Raw genomic sequence first — 22337 nt, forward strand, 5'->3', positions numbered from 1 at the left:
AGACACTTAACTGACTGAGCCACCCAGGTGCCCCTGTAACTTTTTTTTTTTTTTTTTTAAGATTTTGTTAATTTATTTGACAGAGACACAGCGAGAAAAGGAACACAAGCAGGGGAAGTGGGAGAGGGAGAAGCAGGCTTCCCGCCTAGCAGGGAGCCCGATGTGGGGCTCGATCACAGGACCCTGGGATCATGACCTGAGCCAAAGGCAGATGCTTAACGACTGAGCCATCCAGGCGCCCCACCCCTGTAACTTTTTAATCTTAAATAAGGACAGGTTTGTCATCAATACTGTATTCTTTTGTGATATAACAACCATTAAGCACATATACTTGACTGCCTAGATCCCCTCAAAAGTCATTTTATTTTTTTTACCCTGATTTTCCTGCTTGTGAGCACTCTTTGTATATTTGCCTTAACTTTGCCTTAAGTTAACTTATAGAAGCTTGAGTTAGCTGACCTGCTACCCATCCCATATTAAAAACAAAACCCCAAGAGGGTTTTTTTGGGGGGGTCTCCCCCCTTTTCCTTAATGCAGAAAGACACAGTCCTTTTCTCTCTCCTGAGAGAACCAGGAGCAGTGCTTTTCAAACTGTTGGTGTTATGTTGTCGTCATTGTTCTAGTTTACAAACAGACAAAATTCTACAGTTTTGCAGGTCCCTGGACAGTTTTCTGGACTCTCCTGGTACCTTCCTCAACTCTGACCATTTCCTCCCCCATAGATAGAATTAATGTTGCCTCACTTTTGGATACTTGGTTGGTGTTAAAAGGAAAGGATTGGCATTTATAACTCCTGCCTGTATCTGCACAGCTAGTTGAAGCCTTTGTTTGCACTAATACAAAGTTTATGTCCTAATGCTCTGTATATGTCTCTCCAGTATAGAGGTGTATAGAATCGGAAATTGGGGAAAACAAAAACAGTGTATGCTTGGTAACACAAGTCATCAATAAAATTGTCAACCTTTCCAGAGTTTTTCCAGCCTCAAGCAGTTCACTTTTTAGAATTGTATTCGTTAAATCTTCTGAGAAGCTAGTGTATTATTACAACATAGAAAGAAATGGTCTGCTCTTCAGGGCTTTTTTCTCTGAGTAAAATGGGAATAAGGTCTGTCAGTCTTCGCTTGAATCACATACTTCCTTTGCTTTCACATTGCTTTGATGATTAGAGGAAATGTCATCTTTACAGGGTAACCAAGAATAATTTCTTGTTATTGATTGTACTTAAAAACTCAATGTGGGGGCGCCTGGGTGGCTCAGTCATTAAGCATATGCCTTCAGCTCAGGTCCTGATCCCGGGGTCCTGGGATCGAGCCCAGCATCGGGTTCCCTGCTCGGCGTGAAGCCTGCTTCTCCCTCTCCCACTCCCCCTGCTTGTGTTCCCTCTCTTGCTGTCTCTTTCTCTGTCAAATGAATAAATAAAATCTTAAAAAGAACAAAAACTCAATGTGGTGATTACTATTATGCTTTTAAACTCTTAAGTCTCTTAGCATTTTACACTAAAGACATTTAAATATGTTCTTTCAGAGTATGGTCTTCGATTGGCCAGCCATATATTTGTAAAGGAAATTTCACAAGATAGTTTGGCAGCAAGAGATGGCAATATTCAAGAAGGCGATGTTGTATTAAAGGTATAGTCCTGTTCTTACATTTTAATAAACTGAAATAGAAAACAAATTCTAATGTAATCATATAATGCTTCTGCTCATGTTCAAAGCAATTTTGCCAAAAAAATTAAAAATCTATATTTGGGGCACTGGATGGCTTGCCATTTCTAATGGACAAAAATGGTTTGTCTGTTATTAACATGTCAACACTAATGTTTTTCTTTAGGCTTGGAGTCATCCTGAGCGATTAATCGCTACAAATGAATTACCATTCACTGGTAGGAGCTACTTTGTAGGTAGATATGTCTAGTCTTATACAATAAGTGTTTTGATGACTGCCCTAAATATTATTGAAATGTTAGTTTGCTTATAAGCAATAGAAAGTGACAGGCTCAGTGATAGTAATTTGGGTTTTCTGATAAAGCAACAGTATATTAAAATTTTATTATTTCAGGGAAGAGGAGTACTTTGATAATACAGGAAAGTATAAAAGGACTGTTTTGGTTCTTATGGCAAGCCAAGGATAATTTAAATATTCCTGTTTCATAACATTAAGTTAATTTATATTTTTGTCATTTATTTTCAACCTAGTTTCTTTTCCATTGCAGATAAATGGTACTGTGACAGAAAATATGTCACTGACAGATGCAAAGACATTGATAGAAAGGTCTAAAGGCAAGTTAAAAATGGTAGTTCAGAGGGATGAACGAGCTACCCTATTGAACGTCCCTGATCTTTCTGACAGTATCCACTCTGCTAATGCCTCTGAGAGAGATGGTGAGTACAGTTCTGTTTGGAAAGTCCCTTTAAGTGCCCTATTAAAGTTGTAGGAAGATTTGATACGTTTGAGCGAAATAATTTTCTACAAGCCAGACACCTTCAAAATCTAAGAATTACAAATATTTATACTGGGGGTAGAGGGTTTACTTTTAGTTACTTTCTAGTTTTACTGAGAAAAAATCGACATACATCAATGTGGAAGTTTAAGGTACATAGATAGCATGATGGTTTGATTTACGTATATTGTGAAACAATTACCGTAGTATATTTGGTTAACGTCTGTTATCTTCTCCTATAGATAAAATAAAAAGAAAAAAGTTCTCCTTGTGATGAGAACTCTTAGAATCTAGTCTCTTTAACAACTTTATATACCATAAAGCACTGTTAGCTATAGTCATCATGTTGTACATTACATCCCTGGTGCTCATTTATTTGTAACTGGAAGTTTGCACCTTCCTCTAATTCCCCTTCCCCCCTCCCCCTGCCCTCCTGGTAACCACAAGTCTGATCTCTTTCTATGAGTTTGGTGGTTGTGTAGGTTTGTGGTTTTTTTTGTGGTTCTGTTTTGTTTCATGTTTGTCTTTCTCTGACTTATTTCACTTAGCATATGCATTCAGGGTCCATCGATGGTGACACTTTTTTTTTTTTGTAGGCAGCTCACCATTTTTATCAGTGGTTGATAAAGTTAATGCTTAAAACAACAATTTTATATGAAATTACATTTAGTAGCTTATATCTGTTATCATTGGAGTACCTTAACGTTTTACTATAATCATTTCATGGGAAAATAAATAGCACCCTTTTACCTAACAGACATTTCAGAAATTCAGTCACTGGCATCAGATCATTCCGGTCGATCACATGACAGACCTCCCCGCCACAGCCGGTCACGATCACCTGATCAACGGTCAGAGCCTTCTGATCATTCCAGACACTCTCCACAGCAGCCTAGCAGTGGCAGGTAAATCACACTCTTATTGTTAATATAGTTATGTGTGCTTGATACATGTTTGTGGTATTGCTTACAAATAAAACTAGAAGATAGATTTTCTTTTGATTATGTTTTTTTGTGTGTTTTTTTGGGTTTTTAAAAATCAATTTAGGGATTATCTAGAAAACCAGAGGTCAGTGAAACTTCTTAAAGAATGAAAGAATAAATATTTTAGGTATGCAGACTACACAGCTTCTTGTCACTACTCTGTCTTTGTAGCACAGAAGTATAACTGTAGACAGTATGTAAATGAACAGGCAGGGCAGTGTTCCAGTGAAACTTTTTATAAAAACAGTTGGCCTTGAGCTGCAGTTTGCTGATCCACCGAATTAGAAGATGCTAGCCGGCTGATAGAATCTATTGCTTGGGAAAGTTAACTGTACTAGCAGTCCTTCCCTAGACAGTTTCATCTGGACTTTGTTTTCCTTTTGAAAAATACACTCTGTATTTATGCCCGAGAGTCTGGTACACTATTAGTATATGACTTACCTGAGTTTATATGGTCTTTGGGGTTGCATGTACATTGGAGAAACTGAAAATTATTGCCATCATCTCTAGAAAAGGGCACATGTACACATACATGTAGCATTTTACATAAAATTTGTGGACATTCCCAGGGTTCTGTAGGCCACCCAGTTGATCTGTGGTGTTTAATAATAATCCATATGGAGATCTTCAGGAGGCACTTGAAAACTTGAGTGAAATAGTTTAGGATTAGAGATGGTAATTTGGGACTTAATTGCATGGAGGTGTTAGCTCAAGCCATAGAAGTCACTAAGGTTGTGAAGAAAAACAATGTGGAGAGGCCAACAACTGGACTGTGGGGAGTACGTTCCTTGAGGAAGGTGAGGAGGCAAGAAAGAAGTAAACAGAGAAAGGAGGAATATCTAGCCAGAAGAAAGCTTTTTAAAAGATTGTCAAAAGCCATAGTGATACGACTGTGCACTGCTGGTTTTGAGAAATTTGTGAAGTTGATTCTTTATAAATTTCAAATTTTAGGTTTATAAATTAACTCTGATCTTTATTTTAAGGTTGTAATGATTTTTTTAAAAGGAATATTAATAGTATGTCACAAGCCATCCTGGTTTATCTTACAACTGATTATTATTTTTAACTGCTACAAGTTAACATACTGGTTTTAAAAATCTTCCTGACACAGCACAGATGTTACCTGGAAAAAGATTGCTGCCACAGCACATACACAGTGATATAACTAACACCCTTGGATGATTCATGGGAGCAGATGTAATTTTAACACATTTCTCTCACCTAGAAACCATGCTGGTGGTATCAAACAATTTGGACATGATTTTCCTTAAAAAAAAAAGAAAGAAAGATTCAAATTTTGGCCATTAGTTTTTATTGTGAGCAAATTTGAAATTTTAGAAAGTTTTTTGATGTCTACTTTTTTTCATTAAATTTCATTCACACTTGGCATCTGTAACTTAGAAGTTGAGGTTTTTATAAAAAAGATTTTTTATATTTCAGTTGGGGTGTTTTAATTGGGAACCTCAGGTATTCTCATGGGTAATACCAGTTATATGAGATCTTTTAAAAATACAGAATCCTAGGCCCTGTTCTCAGATGGAGGCAGGGAATAGTGGGATTTTTTTGTTTTAAGTTCCTGGTATCATTCTCTTCTGTGCACTACCAGATTTAGGAACATGGTTAGAACATGTAGCATATACTAAAGAAAAGAGTACTTCAACTACAGAAGACCCAAAGTCTTCAGGTTATTTCCAGATTTTTGTGCTGAGAATTTAATTCCTGAGAACTCTGACCTGCCCATAAGCAAGATGTACAGTAGTACCAGTTGCTTAAAGGTTTTATTCCTTCCCCTAAAGTTCATGTTAAAATCCAGATAACTGTGGAGTTGTAGAGAATTATCCTTTGTTGAGAAACAAGTTAGATGTTATTTTAAGAGTAAAATCCTGGTGTTAAAAAACACCATGAGTCCTATACAGCATCCCATCATTGTTATGACCTACTTACATTGTTCTGTGTGATGTTCTTTCCTGAGAAAGCAAACATTACATGGACAGACCTCTTGAGAAAAACACATTAGCATGTGTTATAATTATCATTATAACTAGGTGAGCAGTGTATCCTCGCTATTGTTTAGAACACGGTTTGGCAGACTACAGCCTATAGGCCAAATACAGCCTGCTGCCTGATTTTGCAAATAAGGTTTTATTGGAACCCATCCTGTAATGGCGTAATTAAGAAGTTGCACCAGAGACTATGGCTCACAGAGCCATATAAGGAAAAAGCCAGTCCCTGGTCTAGAATGTTAAAATAGTCGTGTTTTTAAACTAAAAAACAATGTGTGTATAGAGAGAGTTACTACAGGGATTTCCTTATACCTTGATGCTTGTTGCCAAGTTTGTTTTGTATTTTATTCAGTGATGTTTCAGAGCCCACTCTGGGCTAAGACTTGCACTCCAGGAGCTGGGGATACTGAGAGAGTCCACAGCTGGTGGCACTGCTGCATGGTGATAACCAAGTAGCTTTCAGTGGGAAGATTCTTTGACTGGTCTCACTGTGATCCCTGCCCATCTAGAGAGTATTTGATTTGCAGGCTATGTTCTAAGCCTCTGCTTGGGTATAGTTTACTCCCCCTACTGTGTAACGTTTAATTTAACAGATCCGTCTGAGGACTTTTCCCCCTTGGGTCACAGTTTACCTTTTTGTTCTGTCCTGTGAACTGTTACAGTAAAAGTGACTGTGGTGCTACTGATTATCATAAGCAGGTGCAGTATTGAAAAAATTGTATTGTAGTAAAAGCTCAGACTAAGATAATGTTGAATTTGCATTGTAAAGATTATGTTTTGTATTACTTACACTCAGGCATTCCATAAACTGACAAAGTTTATTTAAGGCCTAAGTTGTTGTCTGAAGTTTTTAGGGAATGTATTTTAACAAATAGAAAAGGTTTAATTTATAGTTAGCATAATAATTGCTTTTGAAGTGCTTGAAAGCAGTGTTTTAAGAAGTTTGAAACTTTGGGGTGCCTGGGTGGCTCAGTCCTTAAGCGTCTGCCTTCGGCTCAGGTCATGATCCCAGGGTCCGGGGATCGAGCCCCGCATCGGGCTCCCTGCTTGGCGGGAAGCCTGCTTCTCCCTCTCACACTCCCCCTGCTTGTGTTCCCTCTCTCGCTGTGTTTCTCTCTGTCAAATAAATAGATAAAATCTTTAAAAAAAAAAAAAAGTTTGAAACTTTGTAAAATTTTTAAATATTCTCTTTATTCATTGTTTCTCCTGAGAGAAAATGCTTCTACTAAATTCTGAAGATAGTGGTATCAGTATTGATATGGTTTATGATATAGTAAATGCATGATAGTAAAATTGAATTTTACAAACGAGAAATTTCTAGACTAAATCCAAGTGGTTAGCCCAGTTAGTTACGCTGATACATTTGAGATGAAAACCATTTCCTATGTGGTCCACCTTTTACTATCAGCTTTTTACTATACAAGGTTGAATTTAAGCTCATGATCTTGTTCTCCAGGAGTGCCAGGTAAATCCTAACACCTATGTATGCATGTAATGTATCTGCTTAAATACCTTAGAGAAGTCTTAGCTTTTAAATTAAAGATCATTATTTTTACTTACACATTTTACATTTTTTGTTACTGTCCATAATTGTTTTCTTAGATATTAGAGAGCTATAAATATTTTTTGATTCTAGTATATATAGTTTCTGTCAGATACTACTTGGTTCTCTCTGGAACTTTGCCAGCAGGCTAAAAATTATTGAGACATTTACATGTATCAGTTGGACATTTCTTTTTACTCTTTTAAAATGTGGAGATGTGCCCATTTTGTGACTGGTGAATTTCAGATTTTGTTTCCTGATCTTCGGTTTTAGTTCTTTGTCTTAAGTAAAAAATGTTTTATTACTTCCTGTTTAATAGATAGATGCTTTTTTTTTTTTTTAAAGATTTTATTTATTTATTTGAGAGAGAATGAGATAGAGAGAGAGCACGAGAGGGGGGAGCATCAGAGGGCAAAGCAGACTCCCTGCTGAGCAGGGAGCCTGATGCGGGACTCGATCCCGGGACTCCAGGATCACGACCTGAGCTGAAGGCAGTCGCTTAAACAACTGAGCCACCCAGGCGCCCCTAGATAGATGCTTTTTTCAGAACAAGATTTACATGTGATAATGTTGGTAATTAACTTGTTGTAGGTACTGCTACATTTTCTTTTTCAGACTATGAAGTCCCTCATGTTTGTTTGTTTGTTTTTGGTTTCTCCTTCATCTTTGAAAAAAAGGGCCAGGTAGAAAGATACGATTCTTGAAGTGTCTCTGTGAAAATAATGAATCGATTAATGACTTCTTGCCCTTGGCTTCTATGCCTTCCAGTTGGACTAAGGCAGTTGGTTGTGAGTTGATGCAGCACCGTGAACATTTTACAGTGATAGTTCAAGGATTTTTTTTTTTTTTTTTTTTACCAGTAATCTTGACATTATCCTGCTAATTCTTACTAAGCTAAATATTTATTGATATCATGTATATGTTATCAATATATGGTTATAAATTATGCCGTGAACAGTCTAGGCAAGATCCATGCTGTCACAGAACTTTAGGGCTTATATCCAGGTGAAGAAAGCAGATAAGTAACTTTGAAATATGAAAAAGTAATTTCTTTTAATGGCAAGTACCATCTAAAGAAAAAGGATATAGTATGATAGTGAACGTGGAGGGGACAATATTAGATAATATGATCAGAGAAGAAGGCTTCTCTAAAGTGACCTCATCTTGAAATGAGTAAGAAAGAGCTCTCTCGATGAAAATTATTACAGAATAAGAATAGCACATGCCATTTCTCGACTAGGAATAACAGTAAGATGACCTGTGTGGATGGATCACAAGAGCAAAGGAGAGAGTGATTGGAGTTCTAAGAAGTTTTTCTTTTGTTTTGGAAAAAATTGTTTCAGTAGGAAAAATATGGAAGTTTTTTAAAAAGTTGTTTATTACTTGAATTAGGGTTTTTTGGGGTAAGATTCTTTGTCTAACATTTAAAAATGAGTGGAACACTGATGACCCATCCTGAACTTTTGTTACTTAGATAAGAGCCAACTTGTTTTCAATCCTTGGGAATTTTAGGTCACCAGGTTAAAATTGCAAGCTGATGCTTTGTATTTGATACGCTTTCTAAGGAGCCAGGCTGAGGAAAGACCATAGTTGGTGCCTTTCTCTAGTAATTAACTAGAAACCCAAGTGTAAGAATGTGTGTGCTCAATGATTGCTGGTCAATTTTAACTCCTGAGGGGAGTTTATGGATCTAATGGCAGAAAAGCAGGCTTAAATATTATACTTTATAACCACAATTTAAAAAGTAAAAGTATGAATTTTATTTAATTCATCAGCTCTTATACAAGTACAATATAAAACATAAGATATGATATTTAAAAATGGACTGTCCACTTGGTAACGTGTGTTAAAAATAGTAAATGTATGAATACTCTTATTTCCAGATTTAAATAATGTAGAACAATCTTCTGTGTTGTCCATGTGAGAATCTTCATAAAAAATGAGAGTGTTGCAACATTGGCCCCTGGTTGTAAAATCAACCAAATGTACCTCTGAATCAGATGATTGTTTTACTGTAGGGTACCTACATGGGTCAGTCGGTTGAGCATCCAATTCTTGGTTTTGGCTTGGGTCATGATCTCAGGGTCATGGGATCAATCCCTGCGTCGGGCTCTGCGCTCACTGGGGAGTCTTCTTGGGGTTCTCTTTCTCTCTAAGATAAATAAATCTTAAAAAAGATCATTTTACTCCAAATATTAATCTAAGTACCTGATAATCATTATACCACTGATGAAGGCTTAACGGTGCTATCCTTAAATTAAAAAAAGGTCTTCCTTAGTCCTTCTCATTATTAAAAATTATGCATTTCTACAAAAATCATAGTTTGAACAACAGATGTTTTCCTTCTAAATCAGATGGACCAGGTTAGTCATCATCACCATCATAAATGAACATGTAAGATGAGAAGCTCTGTACAAAATGATAAGGTTCATACAAGTTTGTATCTCTGTTATCACCTGAAAGCCATTTGCCATAATGAGCAGTTAGATACTCAGATTTTTTCAAAAACATATACACACACATGTATTTCTAGAAAGTAGATTACAATATGTAAAGAATAAACTTAAATTGTGGGAAATTAGCTTGTAAATATGCAGAACAGGTATAATTATTCCCTTGCCTTCTCAGCATACCACTCTTTACTTCTGTGCCCACGTACCATCTTAGAATCTCTGCATCTCTTTGCCTTTGTCATCCCTAGAATTCTGTATGTGCCATGCAGAAAGAGAGAATTTTTTTATTGCTATTAAGGAGGAATTACAATGTATAAATATTTTGTTTCTATATAAAATTTAGAAGATTGAGCAATGGTCACAACAGTCTAAATAGTCAGACTTGAGTGTGCCTTTAGTTTTTCTTTTTCATTTCTTCTAGCCCTCCCGGCTGAACTCTCCTGTTACTGGAGAAAACCTGTGGGATATGGTTAAGTTAATTTCTAAACATATCTTTATTGCTAATTATGACTGAGATAGCCAGTAGCCTTTAAAGGAATTAGTATCTAGTTTTTGTTTTCATCCTAGGTTCTATAGGTCTTGCCTCCCTTTATGCAATAAGTGAGTTTCTGAAAAAGTATAAATCCCTTTTTTAGGGTAAGTCATTTACTATGTAATAGGAGTTTGAAGTTGGTTTTATAAAAGAAGGTTTTACTGGAGTGAATGGTCAAGCCTCAAGTTTATTTCCTATATTAGGGTCATTTTTAAAATAAGGCATGACTGACCAGTCAGTTGAGAAGGTGTTTGAGAGCTAGAAGCATGAAAGAAAGCTGCATGAAGAACTGGCAGTCTGGCATGTTTTGTCGAAGGGGTCCTTGTCAAGACAGAAAGCTGAATGCGGAGTGAACCCAGCAAGTTTAATGTAAAGAGATTAAATATAACAGGATTGGAGTAACAAAGGATTAGCTAGTAAGAAGTAAAGGGAACACTAAAGAATATAAGAATCGGGTATAGGAACATCCACTCCCCCTGGTGCTGTGATGGAATGCCAAAGAAGAGGCTCCCCAACCCATCCCTAGGGCTCAGAGCCAGCCATGTTGGAAAAGGCACACCCGTGCATGGCTCACTGAATGGCAGAGAATTCGGCTGTGGTGTGTCACCAGAAGAACTTGCAGGAACTTTTCCCTGTAGAGTGCTTGGAACAGGAGTTTCCTGGGCAAGTATCTTGTGAGAGACCTTTACTGCAAAACCATCCTAGGGAGCCACTGGGGAAAACTGCTGACTGCTATGTGCTGCAGGAGCCTGCTGAGGGGACACACACCAGAACCCAGAGGGAGATCCCCTGACCAAGCCGCCTGCCCTCTACCTATAGGCCCAAACGCTTGTGATTTTACTTATACCTGAAGTTTTTCACTTAAAACAATTTGTTATTCCTTGCTGATCTGATAAAGAGTGTATGTTACTCTGCTACCCAGTTTACACAGTTGACTGGATAAGGCTTAAAGAAGGCTGTTTACAATGAATTCATTTATGTGAACTGTAAAAACTCTTCAGAGACCGTGTTCCACCCCATCTCTTAACAACTGTCTTCCATAGAGTTTTTAACCAGCCCAGAGCTTCTAGGTAAAAGGATCACTGCCATTAGATTGATGTACAAATGAAAACTCTGGAAAATAAACCCTGTCTCCTACCCTCCAGGGGAAAACAGAAATGCCCTTAAGAGGATCTTGAGGTCCTTGAGAATGTCTGAAATGTCCGTCTCGGCTACTCGGAGCCAGAGTATGTGGATAAACATGAGTCTGACTCAGGACAGAAGTGGTTTTTGTATAAAATAAAGTCAGCCTTCCTCTTAATAGAAAAAAAAAAAAATTCTTGTTTTGTTTTGTTTTGGGTAAAACTTAGATATTATTTCAGAGCCAGTTGGGTAGAATCATGTACGGAAGATTTGAGGAAAATGCGTTTTCAATGTCACAGCCTCGCCAGTTTCTTTTGATAAGCGCCACTGATTATAGACGAATTCAGTTTTTGTCTTGCAGTAGACATAATGATCCCATTTGCTCATAATAGAACTTTTTAAATGTTTGGAAAATTTGATTATTTTATTCCTGTACTGTAACTGTAGATCTGCATTGCCCAACATCGTTGCTACTAGCTAACCACATGTGGTTGCTGAGTGTTTGAAATGTGGCCAGTCCAAATTGAGATGTATTTTAAGTGTGAAATAACACATTGGATTTTGATGACAGCACACACAAAAAGATGTAAATTACCTCATTAATAATTTCATTACCTAATGAAATAGTATTTTGGATGTAGTGGGTTAAATAAAGTGTATTCACTGATTTTACCTCATTTCATTTAATACGGATTTTAGAAAATTTACAATTACATAGATGACTTGCTTCATAATCCTGTTAACAACACTGCTCCTGATCTACGTGTATTATTGAATAATGCCTCCATCTTTTGGTAGATAACAGAAATGCACTAAAGAGAGTAGTAATACTCCAAATATTAATTGTATGAAAGATTTCATAGAATAATATGAGTTCCATCCGCCTGAAATGTTATTTAAGTCATAACAGTTGTTACAGGGGGAAGAAAAAAGGTGATGGGCAATACGGGATGATAATTAACCGAAGATGAAAATACTGGCAGTTTTATGTGATGGAGCCCTATTGCACAAAATGAAAACTTGTTGGTTATCATTACGGAGGATGTTTACATTAAAGTATTGTAATTGATTCTAAGTTACCAAGATGGTAGTTATCATTAATGTCAATTATTTTAAATTTAAGAAGTTTAAGTTATAAGAAAGAAAATCAATTGTAAATATTTGTTTTTAGATCTTTTTAAAGCAGTTTAAAATTTGCTTGTTGCAGAGCAATAAATCTGTAAAACTATTAAAATTATGCATTCTTTAATCTCATTCTCTTTAAAATGTTCGTATTTGTAATATATCATTTGCATTTTTTAATGCAAAATAAAGAATATAAGGAGAATCTTCTATTTTGTACTGCCCTTTACACTCTGAAGTGCCTAGAGCAGTTTGGGGATAAAGCTTAATTGTATTTATTCTTGGACTAATTGTACATGAGATTTTATTACATAAGCAGTGGCTAAAAATTTTGACCTTTTATGATTTAAAAATAGTTCATTCTGGTTTGATTTAGAAAATACCTTGACTTTTATAGTTCTTCCTAAAAGACTGTTTTACCTACATGCAGCTCATATTAATATACATAATTTAAAACTAGAGTACACCCCCATAGAATAGTTAAGTGAATAGAAAATAGAAACTATGAAAAGCCTATGTTTTATCTTTTCAGGAGGGTAACTGAAGAAACTTTTTCTTGATAAGAGACTGCTAATAATATGCATTAATAGGGGCACCTGGGTGGCTCAGTTGGTTAAGTGACTGCCTTCGGCTCAGGTCATGATCCTTGAGTCCCTGGATCGAGTCCCGCATCAGGCTCCCTGCTCGGCAGGGAGCCTGCTTCTCCCTCTGACCTTCCCCCCTCTCATGTGCTCTCTGTCTCTCTCATTCTCTCTGTCTCAGATAAATAAAATCTTCAAAAAAAAATAATAATAATATGCATTAATAGAACCAAATTCTTTGTTTAAAGTTAGACTTAATTACATTTAAAAATATAAACATTATTTTGAAATGAACATTGTTTTACAATATTTTAAAACATTTCAATCTTTACTCCGTAAGTAATATGTACATATTCTTTGTTGTAAAAATTGAAATAGTATAGGTAAACCTCAAATTCCACTTGGGTTCGGTTTTGTCTACTTCTCCCTCTCGGGGGAAACACTGTTGCCTGTTTGGTTATACCTATCTAGGTCTTTCTCCATGTGGGCATGTGCATGCATGTGTGTTTGTATAGAGCTATGGAGACACCTCTTGATGTCACACCATAGATACTCTGCAGTTTGTGCTTCACATCTTGTTTCAGAGTTATTCTCATGTTTTTACATATAGCTCTCTTTCATTGTAACTTATTTTAATATGTTAGTTTTTGTCTTCAATTATAAAAGCAATGTATGCTTATTAGAATGAGTAAAATAGGTCAACTCCACCTTACCCCATTTCCCATTGCTCTTGAATTAAACCTTTCTCCATAGTTACACATACTTTTACAAATAAAAGTATCATATATAGAGTTTGTGATTTTATTATTATATCATATTATTTTTTTGTGGGCAGCAAAGCAAGGTTTATTGAGTGATAGCAAAGTGAGATATACAGAGCTCCCGAGGAGGTAGGGGACCCAAGAAGGTTGTTCTGTGTGTGTTTTTAATTAATTAAAAAAGGTCAGACTCTGCACACTATTTTCCAGCTAACTAATTTTACTTAACAATACAGGGTGAACATCCTTCCATCTTATTCTTTTGATGAGAAACTTTACATATTATGGAAATTCTGTTTCTAGGTCTTTGTGCAGTCACTGTTGTATAAGCATCTTTGTCCATGATTTCATATACTGGTGCTTTTTATTTCTGAAGTCATTAAAGAGTATATTGGTATTATTTTTAAGTTTTCATGGATAATGCCGATTACTTTCCAGAAGTAATGTTTGAGACTACACTTGTTTCTCAGAATTCCATGTTTATCAATCTGATGGTTGCAAATTGATAACTCCTTATTTTCAATTGATGGTTTCCTGATTAGTGGAGCTGAGCATCTTTTATGAGATTATTATTATTATAGTATTTTATATATAGTATTGCTTCCTTAGTGAATTGCCAGGTTCATTTCTGTTGCTCATTTTTCTGTTGTGTTGTTCTTTTTCATTTCTTCATCAGTCAACAGTAGCTCTTTTGGGGAGTGCGTTGTAAATATAAGTCTTTATAACATCTTTTCCTGTGCAGTTAAACATTTTTAAAAGTGAAATGTTTTCATCTTTATGGCTTCTGGATATATATCTTACTTATCCCCCAATCTAAGATTGTACAGATTCTCTCCAGGCGTTTTACAGTTTCTGATGCTATTGTTGCTGGCATACTTTTCCCTTTCATTTCTTCTGATTATAGAGGACATTGAGGAAAGTCTGTTGATTTTTTTTAATGTAATTATAATTTTCTTTATATAATTTGTTTTGTATTCTTTTATACTCACTAAAATTCTCCTCAGTATTTCAAGCCTGTTATCTCATGATTATATCATCTGAGTCTTCAAAATAGTGGTAAATAACCATAGTATTGGCAGGTATCACTGTGTGTTATTACTGATTTTAGTGTAGATACAGTCAGCATTTCCCTGTTTAATATGGTCTTGGCTTTTGGTTTTGGAAAATAGTCTCATTATTAATTGTATTGCCTGTATTTTTGCTTTATTTGTGATTTTTGTTAGGAATGGCTGATGAATTTTTTTTCACATTCCTGTTTGACCGATACTTTTTTTTGTAATATTTGGATGTAATAATGAATTATGTGATAGATTCCTAATGTTAAGCCAGCCATATACTTGTGAAATAACCCTGCTGTGATCATTGTAAAATGATCTTTTAATACATTACTGTATTCCCTTAGCTAGCATTTTATTTAGAATTTTTTCCTCCGTTTATAGCTTAAAATATTTATTGTTTTCTCTGTTTGTCCTGTCATTGTCAAGGTTTGGGTGTTAAGGTACTGTTAGCCTCAAATTGAATTGCTGATAGAATGTTGAAAATTTTTGAAATACACGAGATTTTTATGATACTGTTCTCTGCATTACTATGCGTGTTTGGAATTTTCCTTAACAAAAAGTTTGGAAAAAATGCATTCTTGGACATGTATGTATAGTTTCTCTAGGATAAACTTAGAAGTGGAATTACAGGTTTTTGCATGTTTGCCTTTTTTGTTTCAGTAAGTAACTCCCATTTTGCCCTTAAATAGTTGTACTTATTTATATTTATTTTACCATCCCTGTATGAGTACCTGTTTCTCCATGTCCTTCCCTGTGTTTTATATTATCGTGTGAAAGATCGCATGAATGATGAGATAATTAAAAGCTCTATTTTAATGTGCATTTTCCTTGTTACTAGTGAGTGTGAACATATTTTCATGTTTATTGTTATTTGTATATATTTTTGGTAAATTGTCTCTTCCTAATACTCATTTTTCTCTTGAATTGTCTCCATTAAACTGATTTATAGTTCCTTATATGTTCTAAATATCAAATATATATATACAAATATATATGTGTTGTTAGGCCAATATATAAATTGGTCAATATGTAAATATGAAGGTATTAAACTCATTACATATCTGAGGTTGAACTATATGAAATAGCTCGTATTTCAGCTGTTTGAACTAAAAAACCTCATTTCATTTGGCATAACCAAAAAATAATATATATATTTTTTAATTACCTGCATTTCTATGTAATCACTGTTGTTGGTGTATGAGGGTTTTTGTGCCTTGAGTTTTACTTTTAACAGTCCACTATTTTCGATGATACAGATTTTTTTTTTTTTTTCCGATGATACAGATTTTTAAAAAATATATTTTGGACTTAAGTTCCATCTGAAATCGCATTTTTGTCATTAATATGCATAGAGATCTAATCTTTCTAAATTTGTGGACATTTGTCCTAACATCATTTATTAAATAAATAACATGTTCTTTTCTGACAATTTTGAACTGCCACTTCCATAATAAATTTTACTACTGGGGATAGATTCATCTATTTTCTGTTTTGTTACTTTGATCTGTTTTTCTATTTCTGTTTTACTAGGTTTTTATAATATTTTGATAGCTGTTAGAGCAAATCCCTTGTCATTGTTTTTCAAAGTTTGCTTGATTGTTCTTAGACTGTTCTCTTACAAATGATTTTCACAATCATCTTTATGCTCATAATTTTTAAAATTTTATAAAATAATGTGTAGTCTCCGGAGCAGAGAGGAAGAGAGAATTTCTAAACCCGGGGCTGTCTCAACTCCTGTGAAGCATGCAGATGATCATACGCCTAAAACGGTAGAAGAAGTTGTAGTTGAGAGAAATGAGAAACAAGCACCCACTCTTCCAGGTAAGCCTAGCAAAATACTACATTCAGAAAATATTTGCAATCAGATTAAATAAAATAATTGTCAGAATTTACAGACAATTTAAAGATGTTTCAGTGATTATGGTTATTGTTACTTCTACAGTTACTACTACTGCTTCTACTACATGTGTTTGAATTTTTCTGTATTTGACTTACAACATATTCCTTATGGGTATGAGGTTGGCATGGATCAGTAGGCTTTCATGAGTTTTTAAAAAATTTTTCTGGATAGAAATTATTCATAGTTAGCAGCTATTCACAATGAGTAAAGTTGTTCTTCACCACTGCTTATTTAGGAGAAATATTAGATTGGCTTAAAAATTTTTAAGTTATTTTACCTGTTGAAAGTGTTTTCATAAACACTATAAGTTATACACTGTAGAGATGTATGTGAGACCAGACAAGATCCATTTGTTTGAAAGGCCAGGAGATTTGGGTTCTATTGTCTCTCAGTTTTTTCTCTCAAATCTTTTTACTCTGCTTGTTCAGTAGCAAGAATGTAGATATTTGAAAACAAATTTTACCACAGTGAAGAAGGCTGCTTTGACTGTCTTAAAGAAATGTAGGGATTCTCTCTTCTTCTCTTTTTCCTCTTCTTCCTCCTCTCCCTGTCCCCCACCCACAGATTTTTCAGACGCTAACAGCTGAAGCTTGGGAAGGCACAGGTAACCATGTAATGTGCATACTTGCTATAAAGACATCAGAATTTATAACTGTACTCTGTACTTTAAAATATATATATATGTTCCTTATCAGGTTTTCTGAGCTTATATTTTTGTTGATGAATTCTTATATATATATTTTGCGGGCTTTTTATTGTTTGGTATTTTCTGGGTTGCTTACATTATTATTCCAGTTTTTAATAAAGTGCTTCCTGCACAATTTTTAAATTTTCTTTCTTTTAGAACCAAAGCCTGTGTATGCTCAAGTTGGACAACCAGATGTGGACTTACCTGTCAGTCCGTCTGATGGTGTCCTACCTAATTCAACTCATGAAGATGGGATTCTCCGGTAATGCGATTATAAACTTGTGTTGTCTTCTCTGTCCATTATTCAGCATTATTTAAAGTGAGAATTCAATTGAGAACCATATTGCATATCCTTTTTAAAAGAGTGTATACCACTTAATGCTATGATTAAGGTTTTATTTCACATTATTTATATGATAGAATTAGAGATTAGAGAACAAAAAAGAAACTTTGGATGTTGACTTTCTCACCACTGTCACCTACCTAGTTTTTAGGTTGGGAATTACAAAAATTAAAAAATTGTTTTCTGCTTAGAAATCAGAATTTTCACGAGTTTTCTATTGCCCTAGCATTTAAAAAAACAAACACCAGTGTTTCTCCATTTTAACGCTGTTGACATTTTGGGTTGGGTCCTTGTTTATTGTGGTGGACTGTCCTTCACATTGTGGAATGTTGAGCAGCATCCCTGACTACCAGCTGCCAGTAGCACCTCCCAGTTGTAACAACCAAAAATGTCTCCAGACTTTGCCAAATGTTTCTTGGGGACAGAATCACCCTTGGTTGAAAACCTGTTCTAGATTAGTTAGCAACTCAAAAGTACGTTTTTTATATTCCACACCTTTTACTGTTCTGTTTTATACTTAATGAGATTGAGATGTAAATTTCAAACCATCTTGATCATCAAATTAGTCTTTTGTTGCCTGTGTGGTGAAAGGGACATGATGTGAGTAATTCAAAATAACCAAACTTGTAAGTGAGTAGACCCCTACTCTTACCTGTTTTCTTTGCTTAAGGAAATTGGGTTGTTACTGCAAGACCCAGCTAGATAGAGAGAAAGAACTGAAATAGATGGGTAAGACACAAGATTAAAATTATATATTGTGTTAATATCAGATAACTGATAATTCAAAATTTTATAAATTATGAAGGAATAGTTTCCTTTTTCCTTTTCTTCAGAATTGCTTGAAAGATTTTATAACTCTTTAAGGTTTAAGAAAACTGAGATGATTAATTCCAGAGACCTATTTCTCAAGAGAGCCCTGAAGAACAGACACTAAAGAGGATTTGAGGTTGTGGGCTGAGCCAGGAAACATTTGGTTATTCATTCAAATCCAGTGACTGGATTTGGGACAGAAGTGGTTAATGGATTTACTTTTTGTTATTGCAAGTAGTTGATGTAACGCCGGTAAAGCAGACTATAAAATGTCAGTCATCTGGGGTACATGACACTGAGACTGGGCCTAAAGCTGTCCTTTAAAAAGACAGATTTTACTAAGGGATGCAGACTACAATCAATGATTTTTACTAGATCAGTGCGTGTTACAAAAGGACTACCAGGGACCTGGAGCCTCAAGGACCTTGAGGAAGTGTTTAAAAAAGCTCTCTGTACAGTTGGTTTGGGAGAGGACCTGGAAAAGTGGACACTATCACAGCTAAATGATTCACATGGCCCATGGTAACACTGGCCAGTACTTTCATGGAGGGACCAAGGGTGCCATCAACCCTGACAGTGAGTGACTTCATCTAACCTACAGGCTCTGATGTTTACATGTGGTAAATGTTCATTCTAGGTAAGGAAATGGGACACGTGTGAATACCTTATAAGATCTAAAAGCTTAAGGCGGTCTTTAGTTGTTTTAAAAGAATTAGACCCCCTCCCCTCCTTCCTCAACTCATTTATTCATTTATTTGATTTGTGTTTTTTACTTTCATTGGCTTCTAATCATTTGTTCATTGTTACTTAGTGAATTAAGAGGAAAGGGACTTTTTCTGCACTTCATGTCAGAATAGGTAACAGAATTGTGTGTCTTCTTGAGTAGAAAAGTGGGAGAGTTACGGAAACCTAGATGGGTAATTTGTAATTATGTATGTAATTTGTAATTAATTACCTTAAAGCGTAGTTTGTAATTACCGTTTCTCCCGACCCATTCTTTTAAGACATCCTTTAGTTTTTAAGGACTGTTGCAAGGTTTTGGCACTACACTGATTATAAAAGAACGTGCATACATTAGTTCCTTTTCCATTCTCTGTCTAGTAAGAAAAGGGCAGGGATTGAATATGTGACTAATCCAGAAGGGCTGAAGGATGATAAGTTTTCTATTTCAAATTCAAAGGGACTGCAGAGTAAGTGATCTGTGTCAAGAGTGCACCAACTGCCAAGTTTAAAAACCACTATCTCTTGGATGTGGCGATCACAATGCTTGGAGATTGATTTTGATTCCCTGGTATTAGGAAAATTTGTCAATTTATGCCTCGGTTTCTACCTTTGAAAAACAGTACTTCTCAGTTATTCTGTATAGATGATATGGTATGAATTGGAATGGAAAAAAAGGAAGATGTTTTTAACTATTGCAAATGCCCCACATGCATCCAAGACACTAAGAGTTGGGAAAACATTGTTTTTATAAAGTAGTTTTATAAATTAGTTGTAAAACCATAATTGCATATTAAATTCAGATATTTTTAAAACTTATTAATCAGAGAATAAAAGAAAGTGCCAGTAAAGCTGATTTGGAATTCTAATACTAAATTGTATTCAGTAAATTAGTGGTATGAGGGGAATTTCAGAGATGATGGTCCTTTGTTTCATTCTGAGTGTGGTTTTCATTGTAGCAGTTTACTGTAACTTTTCAAGCTTCTTTTAACCGTTTCAAATAAAATATTTGTTTTAACAGGCCCAGCATGAAATTGGTAAAATTCAGAAAAGGAGATAGTGTGGGTCTGCGCCTGGCTGGTGGAAATGATGTTGGAATATTTGTAGCTGGTGTTCTAGAAGATAGCCCTGCAGCCAAAGAAGGCTTAGAAGAGGGTGATCAAATTCTCAGGGTATGTCAGTATATCAGAGATATGGTTTGAAAGTACTTAGATCTTTAGAGAAAGACATCAAATACAGCAAACCTGTTATTATAATTCAGTTGTAATCTTAAGTCACAGTCTTTTGAACCAAATAACCATTCAGATGAGGAATCTGTCTGGTCTTGGTTATATTGGCCTCGTCCCTTCCCATTTCTGCATTTGCTCTTGTTTATTGCTGTGATATGTGTAACTACAGAGTGTGATCCTCTGGTTTCATTTTAATCTCTGATGTTCGTAGAACCTACCAAAAAAAAAAAAATATATAGGCCTTAGATCCATATAATATCCACCAAGTAGTCTTTTTAAGTTCAACTAGACATTCAGGCTGGCAAGACTGACATGGGCCACAACTTACCACCAGTTGTTCCTCTCCCATGAGAGAGGGAGCAGCCCTTGCAGCAGTCCACATAGCTCTGTGGGACTTTCTTTACCCTGGGGATGGCTCACATGCAAGGAAATGGGGTGTCCATCGGGCAAATGTGTCAACTGCCTTGGCTCTGAAGCTTCATACCCCACAAGAGACAGGACCAGTTACAAGAGTCAGAAAGCCCAGCTTAGGTGTGGTCTCTTTTCTTTTGATGTTGTTGTTTTTCTATCTTTGCCATAAGCGATGCTGTCCAGTCATACAGTATCATCTTTATCTGTCTCCTTAAAACATCCAAATCTCTTGGCAGATAAACTATGTCCTATTTTAACCAGAAGATCATCATCTATTAAATGTGAGTTCCTGTTTGTTCCACCTCTCCAGCACAGACTGTCATTGCCACCTCTGTTCAGGTCTTCCTGCATTTGGCTACCTCCTGCCCCCTGTCCTGGATTCAGTCTCCAGATCAGAACCTTGCTGCTTTGCTCATGTTTTTCTCTTTCTCTCTCCTCTGGCTCTTCGTTCATCCTCCACTGTCTTACTTCTCTCCTTTTGCTGTTGAAATTGTTGTCAGTCCCTACCCTGCTTCCTTTTCAGTCATCCCTGTCCTAAAGTTTTATCGTCTGACTTCCATCATAACCACTACTCAATCTGAAGTTTCATAAGCCATCATTGACCTAATGGCACCCTCAGCCCTCGTTTTCCTTTATTTCCTAGCAGTGTTTTGACTGTCTTAAGTAATGTTTCTTGAAGTGCTTTCTTCCTTAGATTCCCTGACACTGTCATTCTGGTGCTCTTTTAATCTTGTAAATTCTTGTCCAGTCTTCCTTAATGGTTCTTCTAAAGCTTGGAGAATGTCAGCAGCTCCCTGCTTCTCTCTTGCTACAGGTCTCCATCTCGATTTTGAGGGCTCATGTCGGCAGCCCACCATCAGAATCTTCACTTTGAGCTCTGCCTGAGTCCCCTCCCCACTGTGCCAGCTGCTGTGGTCATTGTCCTCCATCTGTCCTTTCCCTTCAGACCTCTGTGAAAGTCAAGCTATCATCTTTGACTTGCTTCCATCTGACACTGTACTTTCATTCCTCAGGGCATACATACATCATTTTATTTTATTTTTTTAAAGCTCTTATTTTCCTTTTTAAGTAGGCTCTACCCCCAACATGGGGCTCAAACTCACAACCCTGAGCTCAAGAGTCACATGCTCTACCAAATGAGCCAGCCAGGCACCCTTATGTACATTATTTTTAAATTATTTCTTAATAATTTGCTTTTGTTTTATATCATAAAAGTAGTGCATGTTAATTTTTTTTTTTAATGGGGAAAATTTTCAAAAGGTAAAATGGAGAAAATCTACCTGTGATCCTGCATATAGTCACCAGTAACATTTTGATAAGTTTCCTTTGGTCCTTAAGAGCTTCTGATATAAGTACATACTGACTTTGCAGACGGTGAGCCTACATCATACAGATGCTTTTACAGAGCTGGGACAATGCATACCGTTTCTTTTTATCTTATTTCCTTCTGACTTCTTTTTCAGAGACTAGTAAAAAGTAAGACTCTATTACTAAATTCACAGGAAATTAAAGAAAATCTTTTTTTGTTGAGGTATATTGGTATACAATATTATTTAGTTTTAAGTTACATTTGTGGAATTTATGATTTCAAAACTTAAAGCCAGAGAGTTTATAATAATAATAAATATTTGGAATTAGGAG

The 22337-nt window shown here is 35.7% G+C and overlaps 1 protein-coding gene across 6 annotated transcripts in view; it reads left to right on the forward strand.

Moving 5' to 3' along the window:
- Window positions 1-22337, forward strand: part of TJP1 (tight junction protein 1) — a 106206-nt gene that overhangs the window by 52810 nt on the left and 31059 nt on the right. For all 6 annotated transcript variants that reach the window (XM_045899537.2, XM_045899538.2, XM_045899539.2 and 3 more), the window contains exons 6-11: window positions 1525-1628; window positions 2213-2381; window positions 3198-3345; window positions 16277-16416; window positions 17340-17445; window positions 20078-20228. In XM_045899537.2, the coding sequence (XP_045755493.1) occupies window positions 1525-1628; window positions 2213-2381; window positions 3198-3345; window positions 16277-16416; window positions 17340-17445; window positions 20078-20228 (818 nt within the window). The remainder of the gene's footprint in view (window positions 1-1524; window positions 1629-2212; window positions 2382-3197; window positions 3346-16276; window positions 16417-17339; window positions 17446-20077; window positions 20229-22337) is intronic.

The sequence above is a fragment of the Mirounga angustirostris genome, unplaced genomic scaffold, assembly GCF_029215605.1.
Source record: "Mirounga angustirostris isolate CCGP_5_RB_7025 unplaced genomic scaffold, mMirAng1.0.hap1 SCAF_9, whole genome shotgun sequence".
Lineage (NCBI taxonomy): Eukaryota > Metazoa > Chordata > Mammalia > Carnivora > Phocidae > Mirounga > Mirounga angustirostris.